The 19906-nt window shown below is 41.0% G+C and overlaps 1 protein-coding gene across 1 annotated transcript in view; it reads left to right on the forward strand.

The window, feature by feature from the left end:
• LOC139718824 (CD109 antigen-like) overlaps positions 1-19311 on the forward strand; it is an 81597-nt gene extending 62286 nt beyond the window's left edge. Inside the window, exons 20-34 of the mRNA XM_071630289.1 lie at positions 302-419; positions 795-908; positions 2425-2508; positions 3251-3394; positions 3957-4101; positions 5568-5744; positions 7007-7281; positions 7795-7878; positions 8165-8345; positions 10443-10666; positions 11712-11870; positions 14183-14355; positions 15034-15196; positions 16512-16617; positions 17743-19311. Of these exons, the coding sequence (XP_071486390.1) occupies positions 302-419; positions 795-908; positions 2425-2508; positions 3251-3394; positions 3957-4101; positions 5568-5744; positions 7007-7281; positions 7795-7878; positions 8165-8345; positions 10443-10666; positions 11712-11870; positions 14183-14355; positions 15034-15196; positions 16512-16617; positions 17743-17918 (2323 nt within the window). The 3' untranslated portion in view covers positions 17919-19311. The remainder of the gene's footprint in view (positions 1-301; positions 420-794; positions 909-2424; positions 2509-3250; positions 3395-3956; positions 4102-5567; positions 5745-7006; positions 7282-7794; positions 7879-8164; positions 8346-10442; positions 10667-11711; positions 11871-14182; positions 14356-15033; positions 15197-16511; positions 16618-17742) is intronic.
• Positions 19312-19906: the final 595 nt, after the last annotated feature.

Consider the following 19906-nt stretch of genomic DNA (forward strand, 5'->3'; position numbering starts at 1 on the left):
GGACTAGGGTGTGCAATGCAAGATATACACAAGCTCCAACGGTTCATGCTTTGTACAAGGTGCAAGACAAATCCAGAAGCACGAAAGGAAGAAAGGGCGAAAAAATACTCAGGAAGAATTCATCAGTGAAATATTTACTGAGTGTATAAACTACTTGATCACACATGTATATTCTGTGTATATAATTCTGTCAATGCCCTTGTGGCCCTCGCAGCGATTGCACTATTCTCCAGCCTCTATCGTGCTGTAGTATGATGGAATGATCACCTACAATTCTTGGATGTTGTCTCACTCATGACAGCTCTGCAGGGCGTGTTTCAGTCAGGACCCAGTTTCCCGATACAATCACATCTTGGGTTGGCACCGCCATTTCCATGGACAACACGACTGGCATGGGGGTGACTGAAAATGCTGCCACTGTGAGTAGGCAATAGCACTCTACTTCATTCATTCATTCATTCATTCATACATATTTACACAGGGTAGTCCCCTCAATTTCTCTACTGCTTTCTAGGGGAGCCCTGTGTACAAATACCTACATGATAAAACACTGGAATACAGTAGACTTCATAAAGTCACATGCAAGTATAACACACATGTACCAGGTACACAAAACAATACACTTTTAGTAATAGTAGTCAATGCCTTCTTAACTCATCGAACTCACCAAAGTCCTGAATTTGGAATCCAAGATGAAGATGATTCAATGGGATGCTTTCACGTAAACGCTTGCCACAAATTGTAATAACCTCTTTCTTGTTGTTCCACTCCCATCTTGATTTCATCTTGTGCAGGCGTTTGTCAGCAAGAACTTCTTTGTCTCGCTCAACCTGCCGTACTCGGTGATCCGTGGTGAGAAGTTTGTCCTTGGAGTCTCTGTCTTCAACTACGGCAACCAAAATGTCTCTGTGAGTTTGTTTGTTAGTTTGATTTTTCCTCTTCCTTCACTGTCATCTCCAAATATGTACAAATAATACAAATTTGTAGCAATTAGAAGGTGATGATGATGATGATAGTCATAGCAGTTATAGTAAGGATGTGCTGGTATTGATTATGATCATGTTTTCAGTGAAGATAGTGATGAAAATTGTCATACATGTAAGAGTAGTATACAAATAATGACTGCTATGAGGGGCACAGTTAAAATTATGGGCCGAAGGTGATGTGAAAACCGTAACTATGCCCGAAGCGAAGCTGAGGGCATGGTTATGGTTTTCACATCACCGAGGGCCTACATAATTTTGACTGTACCCCGAATATCAAGCAGTCATTATTTGTTTTATATACCGAAAATATAGATTCCAAAATATAGATACCGAAAATATAGATTCTAGTATCTTTTACAGCACTCGTAATCAATGCTGATCGACAGCGCGGCGGTCGTATCATTGGTGCGTACATGAGCGATCATCTATGTGTACAGTGTACGCAGGGTTCGACTGTCTCCAAACCAGTCCGCTAGTCTCTTTTACAGCACGCGCATCGAATGCGCGGCGGTCGTATCTTTGGTGCGTACATTATGAGCGATCTATGTGTACGGGGTCGCGACTGTCTCCAAACCTATTTGCTAACTGTGCCCGGGCCCCGGTCACAGTAATTCAAAAACAGGGCACAGCTATTTTCATGACTCCCCTTTTTAACGAATCAGATGAGAGGATTCTAGAAATGAGGTATATAATAATAAAATATTCATGGTAGTCATAGTCGCATTGATGATGATATAGATGCTAATAACAGTGACAAAACAATGAGTTTCTCTCTCTCTCTCTATCGTATATTTGGATGCTATGTTCCTCCAATTTTTCTGAGGAAATTAGATGGTTCATTGAGATAAAGAAATAATGCATGGTAGTGATCATTTTTGTAGAGATATGTCAGCAGTGATGTAGCTACTTAAGACAACTTTGTACTGGAAATTCCATTCTTGAAATATTTTGCTTGTGGAGATTGCTGAGACACTGTGTGTATTGTCTCCACTCTCTAAAGGATTTTCTGTTACAATATCTGGACAGATCAATGCTGTACTGGATTCCAGCCTGCTGCTTGGTTGAAAGTGGCATTTTTCACTTATAGATATTTTCATTCTGTTCTGCTTTATGTATTTTTTTCTTGTCTGAGTGTGTGTTGTTTGTTTTTCATGATGCTGAAAGTTACACAATTTTGTTCTAATGTCATTGATCATGTTTTCCATATTTCATTAAAGCAATATCTTCTTATATCATAAGAATTGAATAAAATTGTAATGTATACTCTGAATACTTTTGCCACACTGAAACTTTGTGCAGTGTCAGATATTAAATTCTTAAAGCCATACTCTTCAAAACAAAGCCTGAAGATATTAAGCCTGTTTTTTTTTTTTTAGCAGCTCTTTTTGCTACTTTTTTTTTACAATTTGATTATGTACTTGATTATCTCTAATTGCAGGCAACAGTTCGATTGCAGGCCTCCAAGGATTTCTATGTCTTGAGCTACTCCAATGGCATTTACACAAGTGTTTCAACTGAAGAGGTGAGATGTGATGAAGATTATAAGCAGATACTCCAACTCTCCCATTTTTGATGGGAGATCTCCCGCCAAAGCCAATTTTTGCAAAATCTTCGGTTCTCCCACTTGAAATTTATATTCTCCTGCCCTGGCTCTGTGTCTCTGCCCAAGGATGAATTTTCTCCCACTTCAAACTTTATTTCTTCCACCCAAACACCTGCTTTATGTGACATGAAGTTTTATCAAGCCAAAATATATGATTTCTAGTACCATCGTATGTTGAAAAATAAGCACAAGAGAGCATCTAGAACCCTAGAGCTTCCAGGGCCTTAGACCCTGGCCGCATTATAAAGGGACTTTGCATTTCGCGCTCGTGATGTGCACCTCGTGCACATCAAGTTGGAGTTTCCAGTTTGCTAGGGGTTTCTGGCGGGAGAATCTCCGGATCAGAAGGTGCTTGAAGTTGGAGTCTCTGTATAAGGGCTGGGGAGGATGTCATTGTGTAATTATCAAAGAGTTTACAGTTTTCATTTCTGGGATATATCTTAACTCCAAGTGACTACATCTCATAATATATTCTCTTAGAATCCCGATTGCCTTTTGCCTTTGTATGGTGGAGCGCGCTGTTATTTCAACCAAGCACAAAGTGTCTATGAGTACTTATTTCCGTCATCTGTTATAGGCCTGTGCTGCATTATTGCATCCTCAGTTATGATTCTCTCGGTGCATGCAGCCAACTTTTATTTGTCTTCCCTTTTTTTTTCAGACCAAGAAGGTTTCCATCCCAGCGAACGGGAGTGCGTTGGTCAACTTCCCCATCGAACCGGTCAAAGTGGGCATGGTGGAGCTCGTGGTCACCGCCTCGACCAACCTGGAACAGGACGGCGTCAGCCGATTTCTCCTCGTTGAGGTCAGTTTACTTTTTATGTCACTTGGAATGTTCGCCAGCTGAGCATTGAATGATGGTTGATGTGTCCTGTTTTGTCCTTTCCTGAAATCTACATGGTACATTCCTGACATTTGTATGTAAAATTACAATCATACATACCAGTGCCATATGTGAAGAGTCTGGACGACTGCTAAATCGGACTCCATGTCGTTACTCAGCATACAGTGCACTCAAGGGGTTAGCATGTGTGCTGAGGGGGCTAGCGTGTATGCGCATACGTCACAAAGGCAGGCTACATGTAAGTAGCGCATAATAGGGAAGCTTAATTAACGATGGGCACTGCGTGTGAGGTCTGCTCACACCCGCCTTATTGAATTGGTAACGACATGGCGCCTGTAGATCACGGGACCAGCTATTGACCAATCGCAGACTTCAAAACTCACAAGGCAGAAACCGAGTTGGCCAGACTCTCTTTATAAACTATACTGATATCTACTAAAAAATAATGGTTGTCAATGTTGATTTCTCATTTTGGGTTCATGTTGTTTTATTTTTGGCTCTGTTTTATAATGTTGATGATCAGGCTGAAGGCGTAGAACAAGAGTATGTGACATCTGACCTCGTGGACTTCAGCGAGCCGAGCAATTCTATCTACTCCAAGTCTTTCACCATCGGCCTTCCCTCAGACGTCGTGCCAGATTCGATAAGAGCTGTTGTCACTGCCACAGGTTTGTTCCAATCTCCATACTTAGTGTGCCCATCCTCTTCCCCTGCCCCAGCCCCCACTTTGCGATGGTATCATTGGGGCTATATTCAAATAGTGAAGGGTCATAAATGAAGTTGTACAGGATTATGCCACATGAATTGACAGATGAGCTGCTTGAGACCAGGCAAAGCCAAGTTGATTTCAGTACCTCATTTTTCACTGAATGCAAAATCTTCTTCCACTGCACAAAGTAAAGACTATAGGCCTACAGTGTTTTATACAACACCTCGGATGGTAACAAATGTTGTCTACATTGAATCCCGAATGTAGTGCAGAAGTGGCAATCTTTTTTCATGTCAGGCAAATTGTATTATGGCAAGGTCAAAGGAGGAAGCGTTGGGTCAAATTTTTTGGCAGTAAATAAGTGATTGAGTGCATAAGAGAGAGAAAATGAGCTCACTATACAGGTAGATGCATTTAAAGGTCTTGTTTACCTTTGGGAGCTGTGATTTAAAAAATGTTCAAGATATCACATTTGATGCATAATATGTATACTTGTAGGTCAGTTGTAGCACAAAACATCCTACCATTTAAAAAATTTGCAATAACTCCTAGAATAGAAGGAGATATCGCCATTTTTCTCACTAAACCATAACTGTAGACAGTTTAGTTACATTTTTATAATGACTATTGTTCACATTTTGTGTATTCATCAGTACTTAACATTGATTATATTGATTGAAATTTTTACATTGGTTGTTTCTATCCCTAACTCACATTTTAGAACTACTTTGAATCACTACTGCTGGGTTCTTGTTTCATCTGCACATGGTAAATTATGCCTTTAATGTCAAAAGTCAACCATGCAGATGTTTTAACCCGTTGAGGGCAAGTCCCGAGTTTACTCGGGCTACTAGTGTCTATGGGAAATGCATGTTGTAGCGTAATCAGCCCATCCTTAACGGGTGAAGAAGGGCTGTGTCAAAGCACTGTATTAGTCCTGGGATTCATTGGTGCTCCGATTCATTTTACTGCCCACTGGGGTACATCAAAAAACCAAGAACAACGCCAGTCAGCAAATATGTGCATTGTAGTGTAAGCTCATTGCTAATTGCCGATTCCAAATGAGATTCTTTGGCTGTGGGTGTACTTGCACAGAGAGCAGTGATAAAGCTATACACAATTCTTTACGGGGATTCTTGAATGTATCGGAACTGGGACAGCCTTCCCATACCATGGTATCCCCATGCTACTGGATCTTTAGAACTAGCAGTGGAAAGAGTGGACAACCATTGTGGTTGAACCAAGTAAAATCCATTGTCAGCTCAATGATTTCTGATTCTGAACTGTTCAAGATCATTCAGAGGTTTTTTTTTGTTGTTCTTTTTTTTTTTTGGGGGGGGGGGATAATTTTTCTCAGTTGCTATTCCTGTCATTCCCATGAAAGTGTTTCTGATATCTGATTACAAACTGCTTCCCTTTTCCAAGGCGACATCCTTGGGCCCACGATGAGCAACCTGGACAAACTCCTCCGGCTGCCGACGGGATGCGGGGAGCAGACCATGATCGCCTTCGCCCCCGACGTCTTCATCTACAAGTACCTCAAGACCAAAGGCCTGTCCAACCCCGCCATCGAACAGAAGGCTCTCAACTTCATGAAGACAGGTGTGCATCATCGATAATATTTATCCTATTAAACACCAGCATTGAGGTCCTTGGTGTTTTCGAGAGTTTTAAGATCATGGGTGCATGGGGGAGGGCAAATTAGACTCCTTAGATATTGGTTTGGCAAAGAGTGATAATCCTTGTGATGAACTAAATCAATCTGACAGGACTGAGACAGATGATAGTTTCATTTATATGGTAGAATAATGAAAAAATGTTGAAATACAAATGTAAGGAACTGTAAATAATGTATTCAAGGATTAAGTTGTGTATGCGTTCTTCAGGCCAAAATGTAAAGGATAACTAATTTCAATTATATTTTTGTGAGGCAATAGTTGATGTGTTTGTTTATCAATTTTCATCAAGGTATGTAGCTGAATAAGTTTTAAACAAGTTTTTATTAATCTGTAGTATTTGATTCACATCAGTTCCTTGCGTTGCAGTCCATCCTATCTTGTAGTCTTGACTTCCCTTTCAAGGTTTCCAGCACAATCTAAGACAGCTCTGCAAGTTGCAATCAATTCTCTCTTCTAATCTGATCATCCCATATCCAAGGTTACCAGCACAAGCTAAAACAGCTCTGCAAGTTGCAGTCATTCCTGTCTAGGTGCAATCATTCCTCTTTAGGTGCAATCATTCCTGTCTAGGTGCAGTCATTCCTCTATAGGTGCAATCCCTCTCTAGGTACAATCATTCCCCTCTAGGTGCAATTATTCCTGTCTAGATGCAATCATTCCTCTTAAGTTGCAATCATTCCTGTCTAGGTGCAATCATTCCTCTCTAGGTGCAGTCATTCCTCTCTAGGTGCAGTCATTCCTCTCTAGGTGCAGTCATCCCTCTCTAGGTGCAATCATTCCTCTCTAGGTGCAATCATTCCTCTCTAGGTGCAATCATTCCTGTCTAGGTGCAATCATTCCTCTCTAGGTGCAATCCCTCTCTAGGTGCAGTCATTTCTCTCTAGGTGCAATCATTCCTCTCTAGGTGCAATCATTCCTCTCTAGGTGCAATCATTCCTGTCTAGGTGCAATCATTCCTCTCTAGGTGCAATCCCTCTCTAGGTGCAGTCATTTCTCTCTAGGTGCAATCATTCCTCTCTAGGTGCAGTCATTCCTGTCTAGGTGTAATCATTCCTGTCTAGGTGCAGTCATTTCTCTCTAGGTGCAATCATTCCTCTCTAGGTGCAATCATTCCTCTCTAGGTGCAATCATTCCTCTCCAGGTGCAATCATTCCTCTCTTCTTATCTGAACCTCCTGTTTCCAAGGTTACCAGCGCGAGTTGAACTACCAACACCGAAACGGCTCCTTCAGCGCCTGGGGCGAGCGGAAGTACGACAGCAGCACCAACCGCTGGGACCACGGCGACAAGGAGGGCAGCACCTGGCTGACGGCCTTTGTGGTGCGATCCTTCCTCCAGGCTGCACCCTACATCTACATCGACCCCAAGAAGGTGGAGCTGGCTATCAGCTTCCTCCTGTACAGTCAGGAGCGGGACGGCTCCTACCGCTCCATCGGCCGCATCATCGATCATGGCATTGAGGTTAGAGGATCAGGATGTGGTTCTTACGTATCCTCTCGCTGTGGAAAAAGTGGATACAAGAAGAGAAATACTTCATTCTTCAGACTAAGTCGATATGATGGGAGGCCACTGATAATGACAAAAACATGAAGAGAAATCGTACTACAGTGTATCTTTAACATGAAAATCCTGTTCAGATTGATCATATGATACATCTGATTTGCAAAAGCAATGAGTCAATAGAAAGCAGATAATGATAAATGAAGACCTAGAATCTGAGCAGGTATGCCGTCGACGTACCGCTCATCAGCCGTAATTGAACAGTGGCAAGACCTTTCCATTGAGTCTTTGTGTTTTCCTTTTTCATGTCTGTCCATGGGCCGTAATTAAACAGAGAGCAAGGCCTTGCTATAGAGTGTTTGTGTCTTTTCTTTTTCTTGTCTGTCCAGCGGCCTTAATCATTAAACAGAGAGTAAGTCATTTCCATCGATTATTTCCTTTTTTTTTATTTTTCTTGTCTGTCTGTGTGTACAGGGAGGTGTATCGAGTGGAGCGACGCTGACAGCGTACGTTGCCATAGCAATGCACCAGGCGAGAACATCCGACATCATCTCACACGTGAGTAAACCTCATGTAAAATTACTTTTAAATTCAAATCTGTGAGGAATCTGTGGAGAGTGTTTGTTGTACCCTGTATACACCATACATATAGTGAGTCTAATTTTTCACAAATCAATACTATCAACAATTTCACAAGTGGTTAAGGAAGGTACCCTAGAATGCTTGTTTATACATTATAGAAGCAAACAGCAGTGGAGTAATTCATATTTCTTCAAGTGCAGCCAAAACTATACCATCCCTTTTCATAACACACTCTGCTCCGCCGTTGCATTGTTGCCACCAGCGAAGCAGAGATGCCGCCCAGACCTCATTGGACCAGGCCATGGGATACCTGGAAGGACAGCTGGCCAGCATCACGGACGACAAGTACGCCATGGCCATCGTGACCTATGCCCTCACTCTGGGAGGCAGCTCCATGGCTGGACAATTCCGCAGGAGACTGGATGAGCTCCAGACTAGTGATGGTGAACTCTCATCACTCAAATACGAAGAAGGGGGAGGGGAGACAAAAAAAAAGTTCAAGTGTGCACATAGTAGGCATGGTCAGACTGGCAAAAGATGGAGAAGATTAAGTTTGCGAACTTTAAGATCTCAAAGTCTCACCCCTCACAAACTTCCCAATTGGTTTGAGGGTGGTGTCTCCGAAGCGCGAGGCCACTGTCATGTACAGATGTGCATTGTTACGGCACAATCACTAGACAACGGGAGAGTGCTCTTTCTTCTTTCTTGCGTGCTCATACCAATGATCCAAACTTCTTGATCCAAGTTTGGCTGCCAGTGTGACCGCACGACAAAAGATCGCGAAGACGTCTTCGCGATCTTAGACTCCTAGTTATTTTGCCAGTCTGACCGCGCCTTGTATGTACATGGGCATTTCTAAGGTAAAAGGTGATGTTTCAGGGATGTAAGGTTATTTTCTCTTTCTAATGAGCATTACTTCCTCGCCCTCCCCCCCCCCCCCCCAAAAAAAAAAAAAAAAAATCGGCCTACGTTATGATCTTTGAAAACTATTTAATGAGAGATAACTTTGCCCCAAAAATACAAGAAATGTATTAGCATTTATGCCAAAGTAAAAAATTGGGGATGAACATACAGAAGGCCAAATCAGAAAAGCTCATTAAAGTTTTGTTTTGTTTTGTTTTTTTTTTTTTTTTTTTTGTTTTAAACTGAATGGCCTGATATAATTAGAAAAGAGGTATATAGAATAAGAAAGAATAAGAAAGGAAGCAAAACAAAAGAAAGGTAAAGTGTCTTCTGATGTTTGAGATAGAGAGAAGAGAGAGAGATAAAGAAAGATATATTTACAATGATATTGAGAGGGGGCAGAGTGAGAGATGGAAAAGAAGGTGAGTTTGAGGACAAGCAAAAAGGGAGAAGGAGCGAGAGGGAGCGAGAAAAGGGCTGAAGAGATTAGAAGCCATGAAGCCATCTACCGGTAACATTGCAAACTTTGTGCAAATTCCTGATTTTTGTGGAGTCTTGAAGATAGTACCAGGAGGAGATAAAATTCCTATCCAGTAAAAAATACTGGTGAGGAATTCATTGCCTTAGCAGTGTGTATGGAGGTAGGAGGAAAGTAAAGAAAACCCAAAGTCCTCTAAACTCTCTTACCCTCAGCAAAATTCTAAAAGGCTTAATCAATTTTGAAGAAAATTTTCAATTGGCTATAAGGGAGAGTTAAGGAGTTACAGCACTGCTAAAAATTTGTGATCACTTAGAGAATGGAACTCACATGGGGGACAAGTTTGTGAAGGACTCCCTATTGATTTTGCAGGAAAGAATAAATCATCAAAGTCTTGTTTTCTTACAATGGACTCTATTACATGATTGACCATCATAAATGTATCAAAGAGAAGTACATTCTTGTGTGCATTATTTTGATCCCCAAGAATGAAGTTTTCTCAGGCAAGATGAATGCTGAAATTTAAGAGATTTCAAGAACAAAACATATGGAAAGTTGTCGTGTGACACTCAAAACCAAACAAGTGTAATGGTTTTTCTTTCTGTCACATGTCTTTTGATCTTCAAGATGATTGAATGAAACCCAGTGCATTTATTTTCTTATCAACTGACTTGAGTTCAGGAAATCTTTCTTTGTTCTAGTGCCAACCTGGAAGACATCCAGTATTCTTTTCATGACAGAGCCAGCATTTTTTTTTCTTCTTCTTCTTCTTCATCATCTTGAATGTGTGTCTGTTTATGTGTGGTCTTTGCAATTTATCGGGTATTTGTCCTCTACGTGTAGGGTTGCTAATGGTAATTTGAGCTCAACATTGGTAGGGTCATGGTTATGCCATTGATCACCTGCAAATTGAATGGAAGCCAATGCTGGTGGAGTTGTTTTGTTTTGTTTTGTTTTTTGTTGTTGTTGGGTTTTTTTTTTTTTGGGGGGGGGGGGCAATTAGGAGAACTCACTACAGGGTCTCATGCAAGAAAAGACTTGTGCAAAGCGACAGAATTTGATAGCCAATCTACATAGTCTGTTTGACATCAGACATCCAGAAAAGTTTTGATCTCACAAAATGTTTGAACTTTGACGCTCCTCCCCCATCACATCCCAGCACAAGGCAGCCTGCGATACTGGACAGACCAAGACGAGGAGACCACACCCAACAACGAGGATTTCTACTACTGGGCGTGGCGCGGGCCGCCCTCGGCGGCTGTGGAGATGACAGGTTATGGTCTGCTAGCTTACTTGACCCAGAATGATGTCGCCGACAGCGTGCCCGTGGCAAGATGGCTCGGCCAGCAGAGGAACTCAATCGGTGGATATAGCTCCACGCAGGTGGGTGTTACCCTTTTGAACATCCAAAACCGGCTTCCAATGCTTTAACCCTTTATGTGCCGAGACACTTGGCTTAACTTGCCAAGCTTCATCATGAGCATTCAGAAATTCTTCCAAACTTGACCGAGTTGTAAAGTTAGTACTGGTATAGTAAAGCATGTGCCTCAGTCCAACAGGAAGATTGGGGTGACATATTAGGGATTAGGGGGATTAGATAATCTCTTTTCGCTGACAATTAGCTTCCCAACATCTGTGAGGATCGGCAAAGAAAGCATTCCCGCATGCATACCGATCAGCGAACATAGACAGGGTTAAGGAAGTGTAACACTGAACCCCTTCAGTGAAGCCCTTGACTGTGGAAAGGGCCTTTTCCTTTTTTCTTTTTCTTTTTTTTTTGTGATTTTGAGATGGATCACAGCAAGCTAAATAAGCCATGTAATCATGGAGGACCTTTCATTTAAAAGCATCAAAAATTTATTCTAAGAATAGATTTCCTTTTTTCCAGGAAGTGAGATTTTGTGTTGCCAAACAACCACACAGTCATGCATATACAGCTAAAAGCGTGGATGTTAAACATGATAAGAATGACAAATTCATAGATGAGATGGCATTCAAATTATTGAAATCATATTATGACATCATGAAATGGTTTTAATCATAGGCCGCAAAGAGACTACTTGTGAGCCAATTTTTTTTTTTTTTTTTTTTTTTTAATTTGAAAGATCAGGAGTTTCAATGCAGGGAGAACGTCAAGTGGTGAGTGGTTTCTTGGTTCACCGTGTATTCTTGTGAGTGTCGTTCTGAAAAGAACCTGCTCTATTTTCGATATTTTCGCAAGCATGTTCAAACCATTGTCAAGAGAATGAGGATGGTATAAGAATATTCTCACAAAGACATTCAGGACATGCTTACTGCAACATCAAGATCACATAGGTTCTTTTCAGGACCACACTTGCATTAAAAAAAAAATAATAATAATATTAAGATGGTTTAGTTCAGGAGTTGTTAGTTTGATGGATTATGTCCCTGCCTCCTCTCCCCTTAGGACACGGTGGTTGGGCTCTTTGCTCTGACCTCCTACGCAGAAATAGTGAGTAGCACCGCCAAGCAGATCAACATGTCAATCACAACCAGCGCCGACTCCACCTACCAACAGGACTTTGTTATCACCGACGAAAATTCCATCGTCTTGCAGCAGTTTGAGGTGAGCAGAAGCCAAAAAAGAAACAATTTGAAAACATTTGAATCTTGATGGAAGAAAACGCTCTGGCAAAATACAAATTGTAATTGTCAGAGCATTGTGTCAATCAAGAGTGAGCTAGTGTGGCAGCACGTTTACGTTTTGGTTCGGGGGAGAATGGCTAATTGACTATAAAGAAACCATGGCAGGTTAGCCACCTACAACGTATCAAAATAGCAATGTTTTGTGGAAAACCACAGCATCCTAGCTTTCACACCTACCAACAGGGCTTAATTTGAAACACGATTGTAATGATGCATCACTAGAATGGCATTTCAAATTAAAGCATTCATGCCATGAGAATGCACACCGGAATTGCAGAGGGTGATTTGAATCGTTGTGATTCCAGTCGCGTTTCACCAGAATTAAGCAACGAACTGATCCTGTGAGTGTAACTGATTTCCAATCAGAGATTGCAGTTACCTTCCAATCACTCCCACAGAAACACAGCTCAAGAGTGATTGATGAGAACTCAGACAAGAAGCCACACCTTCCCTCCTTGCTCTGAAGTTTAAAACCGTAGAATCTGTGAAGCCTTCGGCCGTGTGAACAAATGAAGATATGAATCGTAATAAGCCAGTTCGGAGTTAGCTCATGGGCACATTTGTACGAATGACCTTTCTTTTTTCTCAGTTGGTTAGGGGCACTTCACTCGTTTTCAGAGCGACATCAAGCATAAGCTTTACGTAACAATTTATGGGATTCATCAATCCCGTTCAAACAAAGAATAAACTTGCGTAGACCAGATGAGCAGCATGATCTGTCAATTCACACTTGAGAAAGCATCCATTTCATTATTTTGCATTGGATGTATTGACAATCTCTTTCTATTGATATTGCCAAATACCACTTTTGCTGTCAGGTGGATGTGCTGGCAAGCGGCATTTATAAGGATTACATGAATAATCATTACATGACAGATGCTTATCCCAGTAAATTTAAAAACCAACATGCCTGTTGGTCCGAATGACCTTGTTTCTGCTCATGCGCAAAGTGGAACTCCGAACTGGCGTATTGCACTCATGTTTGTAATCCAGCTTTCAAATTAAGCACTCTTGTTACTTGTAAAAGCCCAGGACTAGAAATTCCTTCTTATTCTTTTTTCCCAGTTTATCTGTTGTCGGTGTTATCATTGTTTTTATTGATGCTATTTTCATTATTGTCATAATACCTAGTAAGATTGCCTCTGTTTATCTTAATCATTATAACTATTTGTGGGCATGTAGCTTTAAAAGTGAAATATTCTTTATATTTATTAATGTTTAAGGAACAAAAGAAAACAAGTCCACATCAATCATCAGCTCACTGAAACAGTGTACTTCTAGGAAGTGCACAGGAGTGTTAGTCTCAATATTTCAATATGCTGGCATTGATCTCGTAGCGTGGAATAGCAGCAGCTCAGTGTGTGTGGGAGATGGAGAACCCATTCAAAAGGGTACGCTGTGTTCTGTCCTTGTACATGTATTAGATATAAAATGCCAGGAATGAAGAGCTTAGAGGATAATGTATGTATAAATCTTGGATGATGCGCATAGAAAGGTTACAGAGAAGTCTACCGAACATGAACATCCCCATATTACGTAGTAGTCTGCAGGTCTACCACTTGTGTTGAGACATTCCATGATGCACCACAAACAGCCAGCTCCATAACTACTCTTCTTAATCAGCTCAGCCCTTGACTTACATGTTGTGAGAAATCCTTAGTGCAAGGTGTTTGTTTCTTTTTCATTATATACATGCATCGTATGTTCATATATCTCTCTCTTGAACAAATGTACACGTTCAACCACACATTTCTTGGACATACATTGAATACTATATCTATGATATGTGTATATATAATATTCATTATTTTATCCCTCACAAATTACTTCTAGCCCTCTAATTGGTCAAGAGCACTGAAAAAGACAAAACATATTTCTACCATGCAAATCCTTGTCCCGTCCGCGTCTTACTATTTTTTCTAGGGAAATAGTAGAAAAACTACATCACGCTGGTGAAATTCAAACCTTTTTCACTTCAATAGCACTATTTTCTTTGGGGCTGTGCCTCTCAGAAAATAATGCTATTGAAGTCACCTCATGCACATATAGTTTCAACCAGAGCCTCTAAGGCATGGTATATTTGTATAATATTAATTGAATATCTACACATTTATAATTACCGGTATACAGACATACATTGTGTGTCATACACATAAAGATTTGTTTATGTATATATAGCATTATATCAGTGTGCACACACAATAAACAAATGTTGGTATGATTCTGTTTTAGCTGCCTGTGGACTCGGGAACCATCACCGTCGCTGGGTCTGGCACCGGCTCCTTCCTCCTCTCCTTCATCCTCCACTACAACATCGAGGAAGTGATGAGCAACCGGGTCTACGACGTCAAAGTGGACGTCTTGGCCGAAAAGAGGAATAGCATCTCCCTCGAGGCTTGCGGCAGGTAGGCAGTCAGCTGTGGATGCAGCAGCATCCAGCAGCAGATCTCTTTTGCAATCATTCTCGCGCTCCATCATGCTCCTGCTTCTTTTTGTGCAATGTACCTTCAGACGGAATTTTTCAATTTTGTGAATTTCGTAACTGTAGTTTAAAGGGATTGTATAGTATTGGTGGAGATGAGAATAAGGCTTTGAACTCTTTTTTGAGATACCAAGAAAGCACTATATGAAATAGTGCAGAGATACCATTTTAAGAGGACTTCAAAGTTTATGTGGATAAAAATTGGTTTTGGAATTGCTGAGACATCCAAAAACAAAGTAACACAAAGCGATCCAAATAAAAGATGGGTCCTGCTTTTTATTAAGAATGCTCTTTTTTGGATGTCTCAGCTATTTTAAAACCGATTTTCATCAAATAAATGTTAAATCCCTCTTGGAATTACATGCTCTTTCATATTTCATGACAGGTTTCTCATTAGCTCACCAAAAATATTAGAAACCTCAAGTTAGGTCTCAACCGAAACTATACACTCCCTTTAATATGCATATCAAGTTTATGATACATCACATGTAGTGAGAGATAATGTACTCGCTTGAGAGAGGTAAATTTCATCTCTGCCAAAGACCATGCACACTCTGTACGATGTCAAACTTTCTTCCAAACATCATGGTTCCTACTACAGGTACAGTGGCATTGAAGAGGGGACTGGGATGGCTATTATGGACGTGGGTCTACCGTCTGGCTTCTTCGCTCTAGAGGACAAGCTGAGTGGGGCCATCAGCAATCACGCCTTTGCCACCAAGTATGAGACCTCCCAGCATGGAGTTGTCATCTATCTCAGCGAGGTGGGTTGAACCCAGCTGGGCATCACTAGAGGAGGGCGGGGGGGGGGGGGGGGGGGGGGGGGGGGGGGGGGTGTAGGGCAGTAGGTGAGTGAGGAGTCAGAGCATTCATCATCATTATTCAGAATGACTCGCTGCTGCTCTGCAGACTATGGATGTGTTCGAGCACTCTCCTAAGGCAAACTATAACTATACCGTAATGTGCCCACGCCAGAAGAGTGCTCGAACGCTCCTTAAGTGTATCATACCAAGCTGAACCGAACCAAAAGTGGACTACATCCCGATGTGTTCCAAAAGGGTACCAAAAGTTCGCATGTGAAGAATGCGAGTAACATGCACATATGTCATAATTCAAAGAGTTCATTCTCTTTGTTCGGGACATCTGTAAGTAGTTTAAGCTCGCCAAGTGAATGGCCCTTTTGCTACAAAATACATGAATCCCTCTAAAAATTACTCATGACGTATGCATTCCCAACAGAGCACTTGAGCGCTTCAAATCCAGCACAGTTCAGTAAGGTACACTTGTAACAGTTCAGTTCACTATAGGTCGCTTTAGAGTGCTCTAACACACCCTATGGCATTCACATCTCAATGTGTACATGAAGAAGGGTCATTGAAAATGAAACAGGCACATACTTAATGACCGTTTCTCAAATTTAGGGTGAGGTCGTGTATTCTTAACAGTTCAGTCACATTCTCAGCACCATAGGAAGTCATGATGAGTTCATATGACTCCAAAGAATACCTACAGTTGAGAAATCATTCTACAGAGGTTGGTCAGTAATTGCTTGAAGATGTTAGTCATCTGCAAGGTACCATGGATAGTGAGACAAGGGTCATTGCAAACAAAAATGACTATGCAGGTCAGATGCCATTTTGTCATTCTAAAAGAGTCTGGTCTTGCATAACTGCCAGGTTAGTCATGTGCTAAGTGTCATGGCTAGTCAAGCAAGGCTCATTGGAGGCCATTTGACTAGACATCAATTGACCACTGCCATTCTTTACAGATTGTAGCTATCAATCTTAAAGAGCTAGTGGCTAACAAAGGACTAATGTTACTGATTTTAAAATGGTCCATGTCAAGCTTCGAATGCCATGGTATGCTGCTTCTAGTCTTTTGTAGATTAAATGTCAGTAATCATGGAAGTTCAATGATGCAAATTATTGGGACATGCATGGGGTCCACTTGTATGCTGTGAATTATTGAGTGAACCCTGATGATGGTTGTTAGTCACCCCTGCATCCACAACAAATGTATTTCTCTTTTCTTTTCTCTCTTTTTTTCTTTTGACTTGCTCAAAACTTTGTCCACTCATAGATTCCGTCGACGGAGGAGACTTGCATCACGATTGAGGCTCAACGTGCCTTGGCTATCGCCGGAAACAAGCCGAGTGCCGTCAAGGTGTACAGCTATTACAAACCATGTATGTGTGCTGTCTCCTGTCACATCTGTCCGTAGAGATACAGCCTCTCACTTTGCTAATTTTTTTTTTTTTTTTGCGTTTTTTTTTTTCTGACTCATCACCAAACTACTCCAATAAGTCTTGGATGATACAGTTAGGAAAATTGCAAAAGTGATCAATGTTGGCAAAAAACAAACGAAACAAACCAATGAACTTTGGATTATTTTCCAAAGTCTTTAAGTTCAATTTGAAAACTGGACTACCTTCTCTGAATATGAAGGCATGAAAATGTTCTGAAATTATACATATTTTATGATTTGTTTGTTTGTTTGTTTGTTTGTTTGTTTGTTTGTGGGTTTTTTTTTTTTGGTGGGGGGGGGGCTGCATTTTGAAATAGCATATAAAGACCCTCATTCCCTGCATACTTGATTGTATCTAGACTTCAGGGCTGATTTTCACCAAAACTTTTTTTTTTACCTGGTGGCCAACTTCCTTTCCATTTCATTAGAAATATGTTTGAATTATATGACATTAGAAGATCCAGAGGCTTGCCCTATGTAGGAACAACTGATGTACATGTACGCTAAATGAATACCTGTCCACGAAACTTGATTGGAGCGAATAGATATTAATGAAATAGTCCATTACTAGGCTGCATGAAATGAAACATCCGTCAAGTTTCAGCCATCTTGACAGGGTGGGATGGGGGTCAAATTGACACCACCCTCAACATTTTGTGTGATGATTCCGCAATGCACAAAGATTTTGCCGCTCCATTTTGTGACTTTTTTCTTTGAAGTCTCCCACATGTTGTGAGACCAATTTGCGACATCTGGGGTCACCGTTCTGAAGTTCAGTCATGTTTTGTACGTAGCGACATGTCAGCCCAAAGACAGCTCAAATTTGTGATATTGTGTGCAAATCCCACACAGATTCTTTGTTTGTTTTTTGTTTTTTGTTAAATTGATATGAATTAGATTATTTCAACTTTTCATGATTGATTCCCCTCCCCCCCCCCCCCCCCCCCCCCCCCGTAAAAACTTGGGTCTCAAATAGCCCAGTTGTAATAATGTTAATGCATTATTGAAACAGTTTATTTAATGCTCTGTGAGAATTCAACAAATTTGCCTGCTCTTTCCATGCCAGCTGACCAGACGGTCGTGTCCTACTCCGCCTCGGTGCTGGCCGACACGGACATCTGCCAGGTGTGTCCGGACTGTTGCCCTGGTTACTCTGGGACCGCATCCCTGACCACGCCCGCCTCACCCGTCCTCCTCCTGTTGCTCACCCTGTTCTTACTCCGCTCCACCCTGACTCTGTAAAATAAGAGCAAGCAGCACACTTTGACAACAGTTTGTCATGCAAGGCCAAGCCAGCTGGTTCAGCAATTTCTAAATGTTCCGTGGTATGTCTGTCTTTATACCTTTGTTTTCTGCCGTGTTAAAGGTGGTCAGACTTATCCACCAATATGCACTGTGTTTAAGTTCTCAGCTAGGATACCATTTCCTCTTCAAAAATGGACAAACTTCTAATGCATTTTCTTTGTCACCTAGAGGATGGCAGCCAGCTAAGTTCAACTTCAGGGTAAATGTACAAGGGACCAAAAAAGAGAACGTAGACTTTAAAGGTAAAGCAATGTTGTCGGTAGCAATGGCAAATACTGGTATCAAATGTTGAAGATGGATAGATTGTAACTTGAACATATGTTTGTGAGCTGTTATCAGAAGTGAGTAGGCATTATACAAATAGCTGGAAGAAGGGAGAAGTAATGTCTAGACTCTCAGAACAAACAAACAAAATCCTCCATTCCCACTTCTTCTATGAAGGAAACAAACAAAACAAATGCATCATTAAAGAAAAAATTAAGACAAAGAAAAAAAGGTGAAAAGTTCACCCTGGGTTTGGTATATATTCTTATTTGAAAGAAAAGAAATATAGAGATGGCTTCCCGATGTGGGCAGAATTCTGCCCAGCACAGACAACAAAAGACATTATGAAACCATGGTACAGGGGAACTTAATCAGGGACATGGCATGAATCCCTAATCGTAAGTGGCCACGGCTTCATGTATCCCGGTTTATTAGTGAAGAATGAAGAAGGACATTTGTTGTTGTTTTGACGGTTGTTTTCCATGGAAACAAATGTTAATTGGCCTTGTGTGGGATTCATTTAAGTCCCTTGACATGGATGGTTTCATTGATTAGGATGGCCTTGTGTGACGTTCATGAAGACTTACTCTTGAAACAGTTTTTTCGCCGTCATGACTGTCAAAGATCGCTGTGAGATTTTGTCACAGAAGAGAGAAAAATTAAGTGGTACCATGGAGCCTCATTTGAAAGAGGTCAGGTGGAAGAAGATCCAGTTATAACAAGGTGACTATATGCAGGTCCCAACATGGTTATATTTCTTTGTTTTTGTAATATGATAAAGTGAGAAACCTAATATCTTGGAACCCTGTTTTATGGAGTTATATTTAATTATGTAGTTGATTTCTATCATAATTCTGTGGCAGCCGGTGTGGTAGGGAAATTTATAATCGATTATATCTTTTGATAAAACTGGGCCTGGGTTAATTGTCATGGTTTTGAGGTCCTCGTCCTATGAGGTTCCCTTGTAATACAGTGACAGCTTGTCTCCACTCAAGTGTGAGAGACTGTCGAAGAAGCTGATGAACACCCCACTTTTAAAATAGAGAGAATGTAGCCATAGGGCATTTCCCCACTAACCATTTCTGATTGAGTATGTCTCATCGAAAAGTTTGCCAAGAATGGCATTTTTTTTAGACAGGTTTCATCCGTCTAGATCTGCCCATGTATTGTCAATCACTATGTATCTCTGTCAAGAGATATATCTAAGTGTATAATTATGCTGTTCCCCTTTTGCAGTAATGTGGCATTTTGATTGGACAATTCTTTATGATCATGTTACCCTTACAGGAACGGATGTAAGTCCTAGAAAATGGTCATCCAACAGAAGACAAATAAAACAAACAAAGAGTCTGCAAAGGGTGCAGATCTGTTTTTGTGTTTTATTTATTTCTGTTTTTTGGTCATATGGATCCAGTAGTGTATCATGTCTTTCTGGGAATTGTGTGGAATATGAATTATTGGATAGCATTCAAAGAAGCTTTTGTAAGTTATTATTAGTACTTGGGTGGTAATTATCTACCAGGATATAATGGATGGATGTGGGGGGGGGGGGGGGGGGGGTAGGGGAGCAACACATCATTTTCCCACAGTGCAGCTAGATTGAGGGTAGATAGTCTGTATACATTACCTTGAAATCTTTACCAACATAAACTTATCATTTA

The sequence above is a fragment of the Diadema antillarum genome, unplaced genomic scaffold (genome assembly GCF_040938485.1).
Source record: "Diadema antillarum isolate AM-2024a unplaced genomic scaffold, OU_Dant_1.0 scf00000100, whole genome shotgun sequence".
Taxonomy (NCBI): Eukaryota; Metazoa; Echinodermata; class Echinoidea; order Diadematoida; family Diadematidae; genus Diadema; species Diadema antillarum.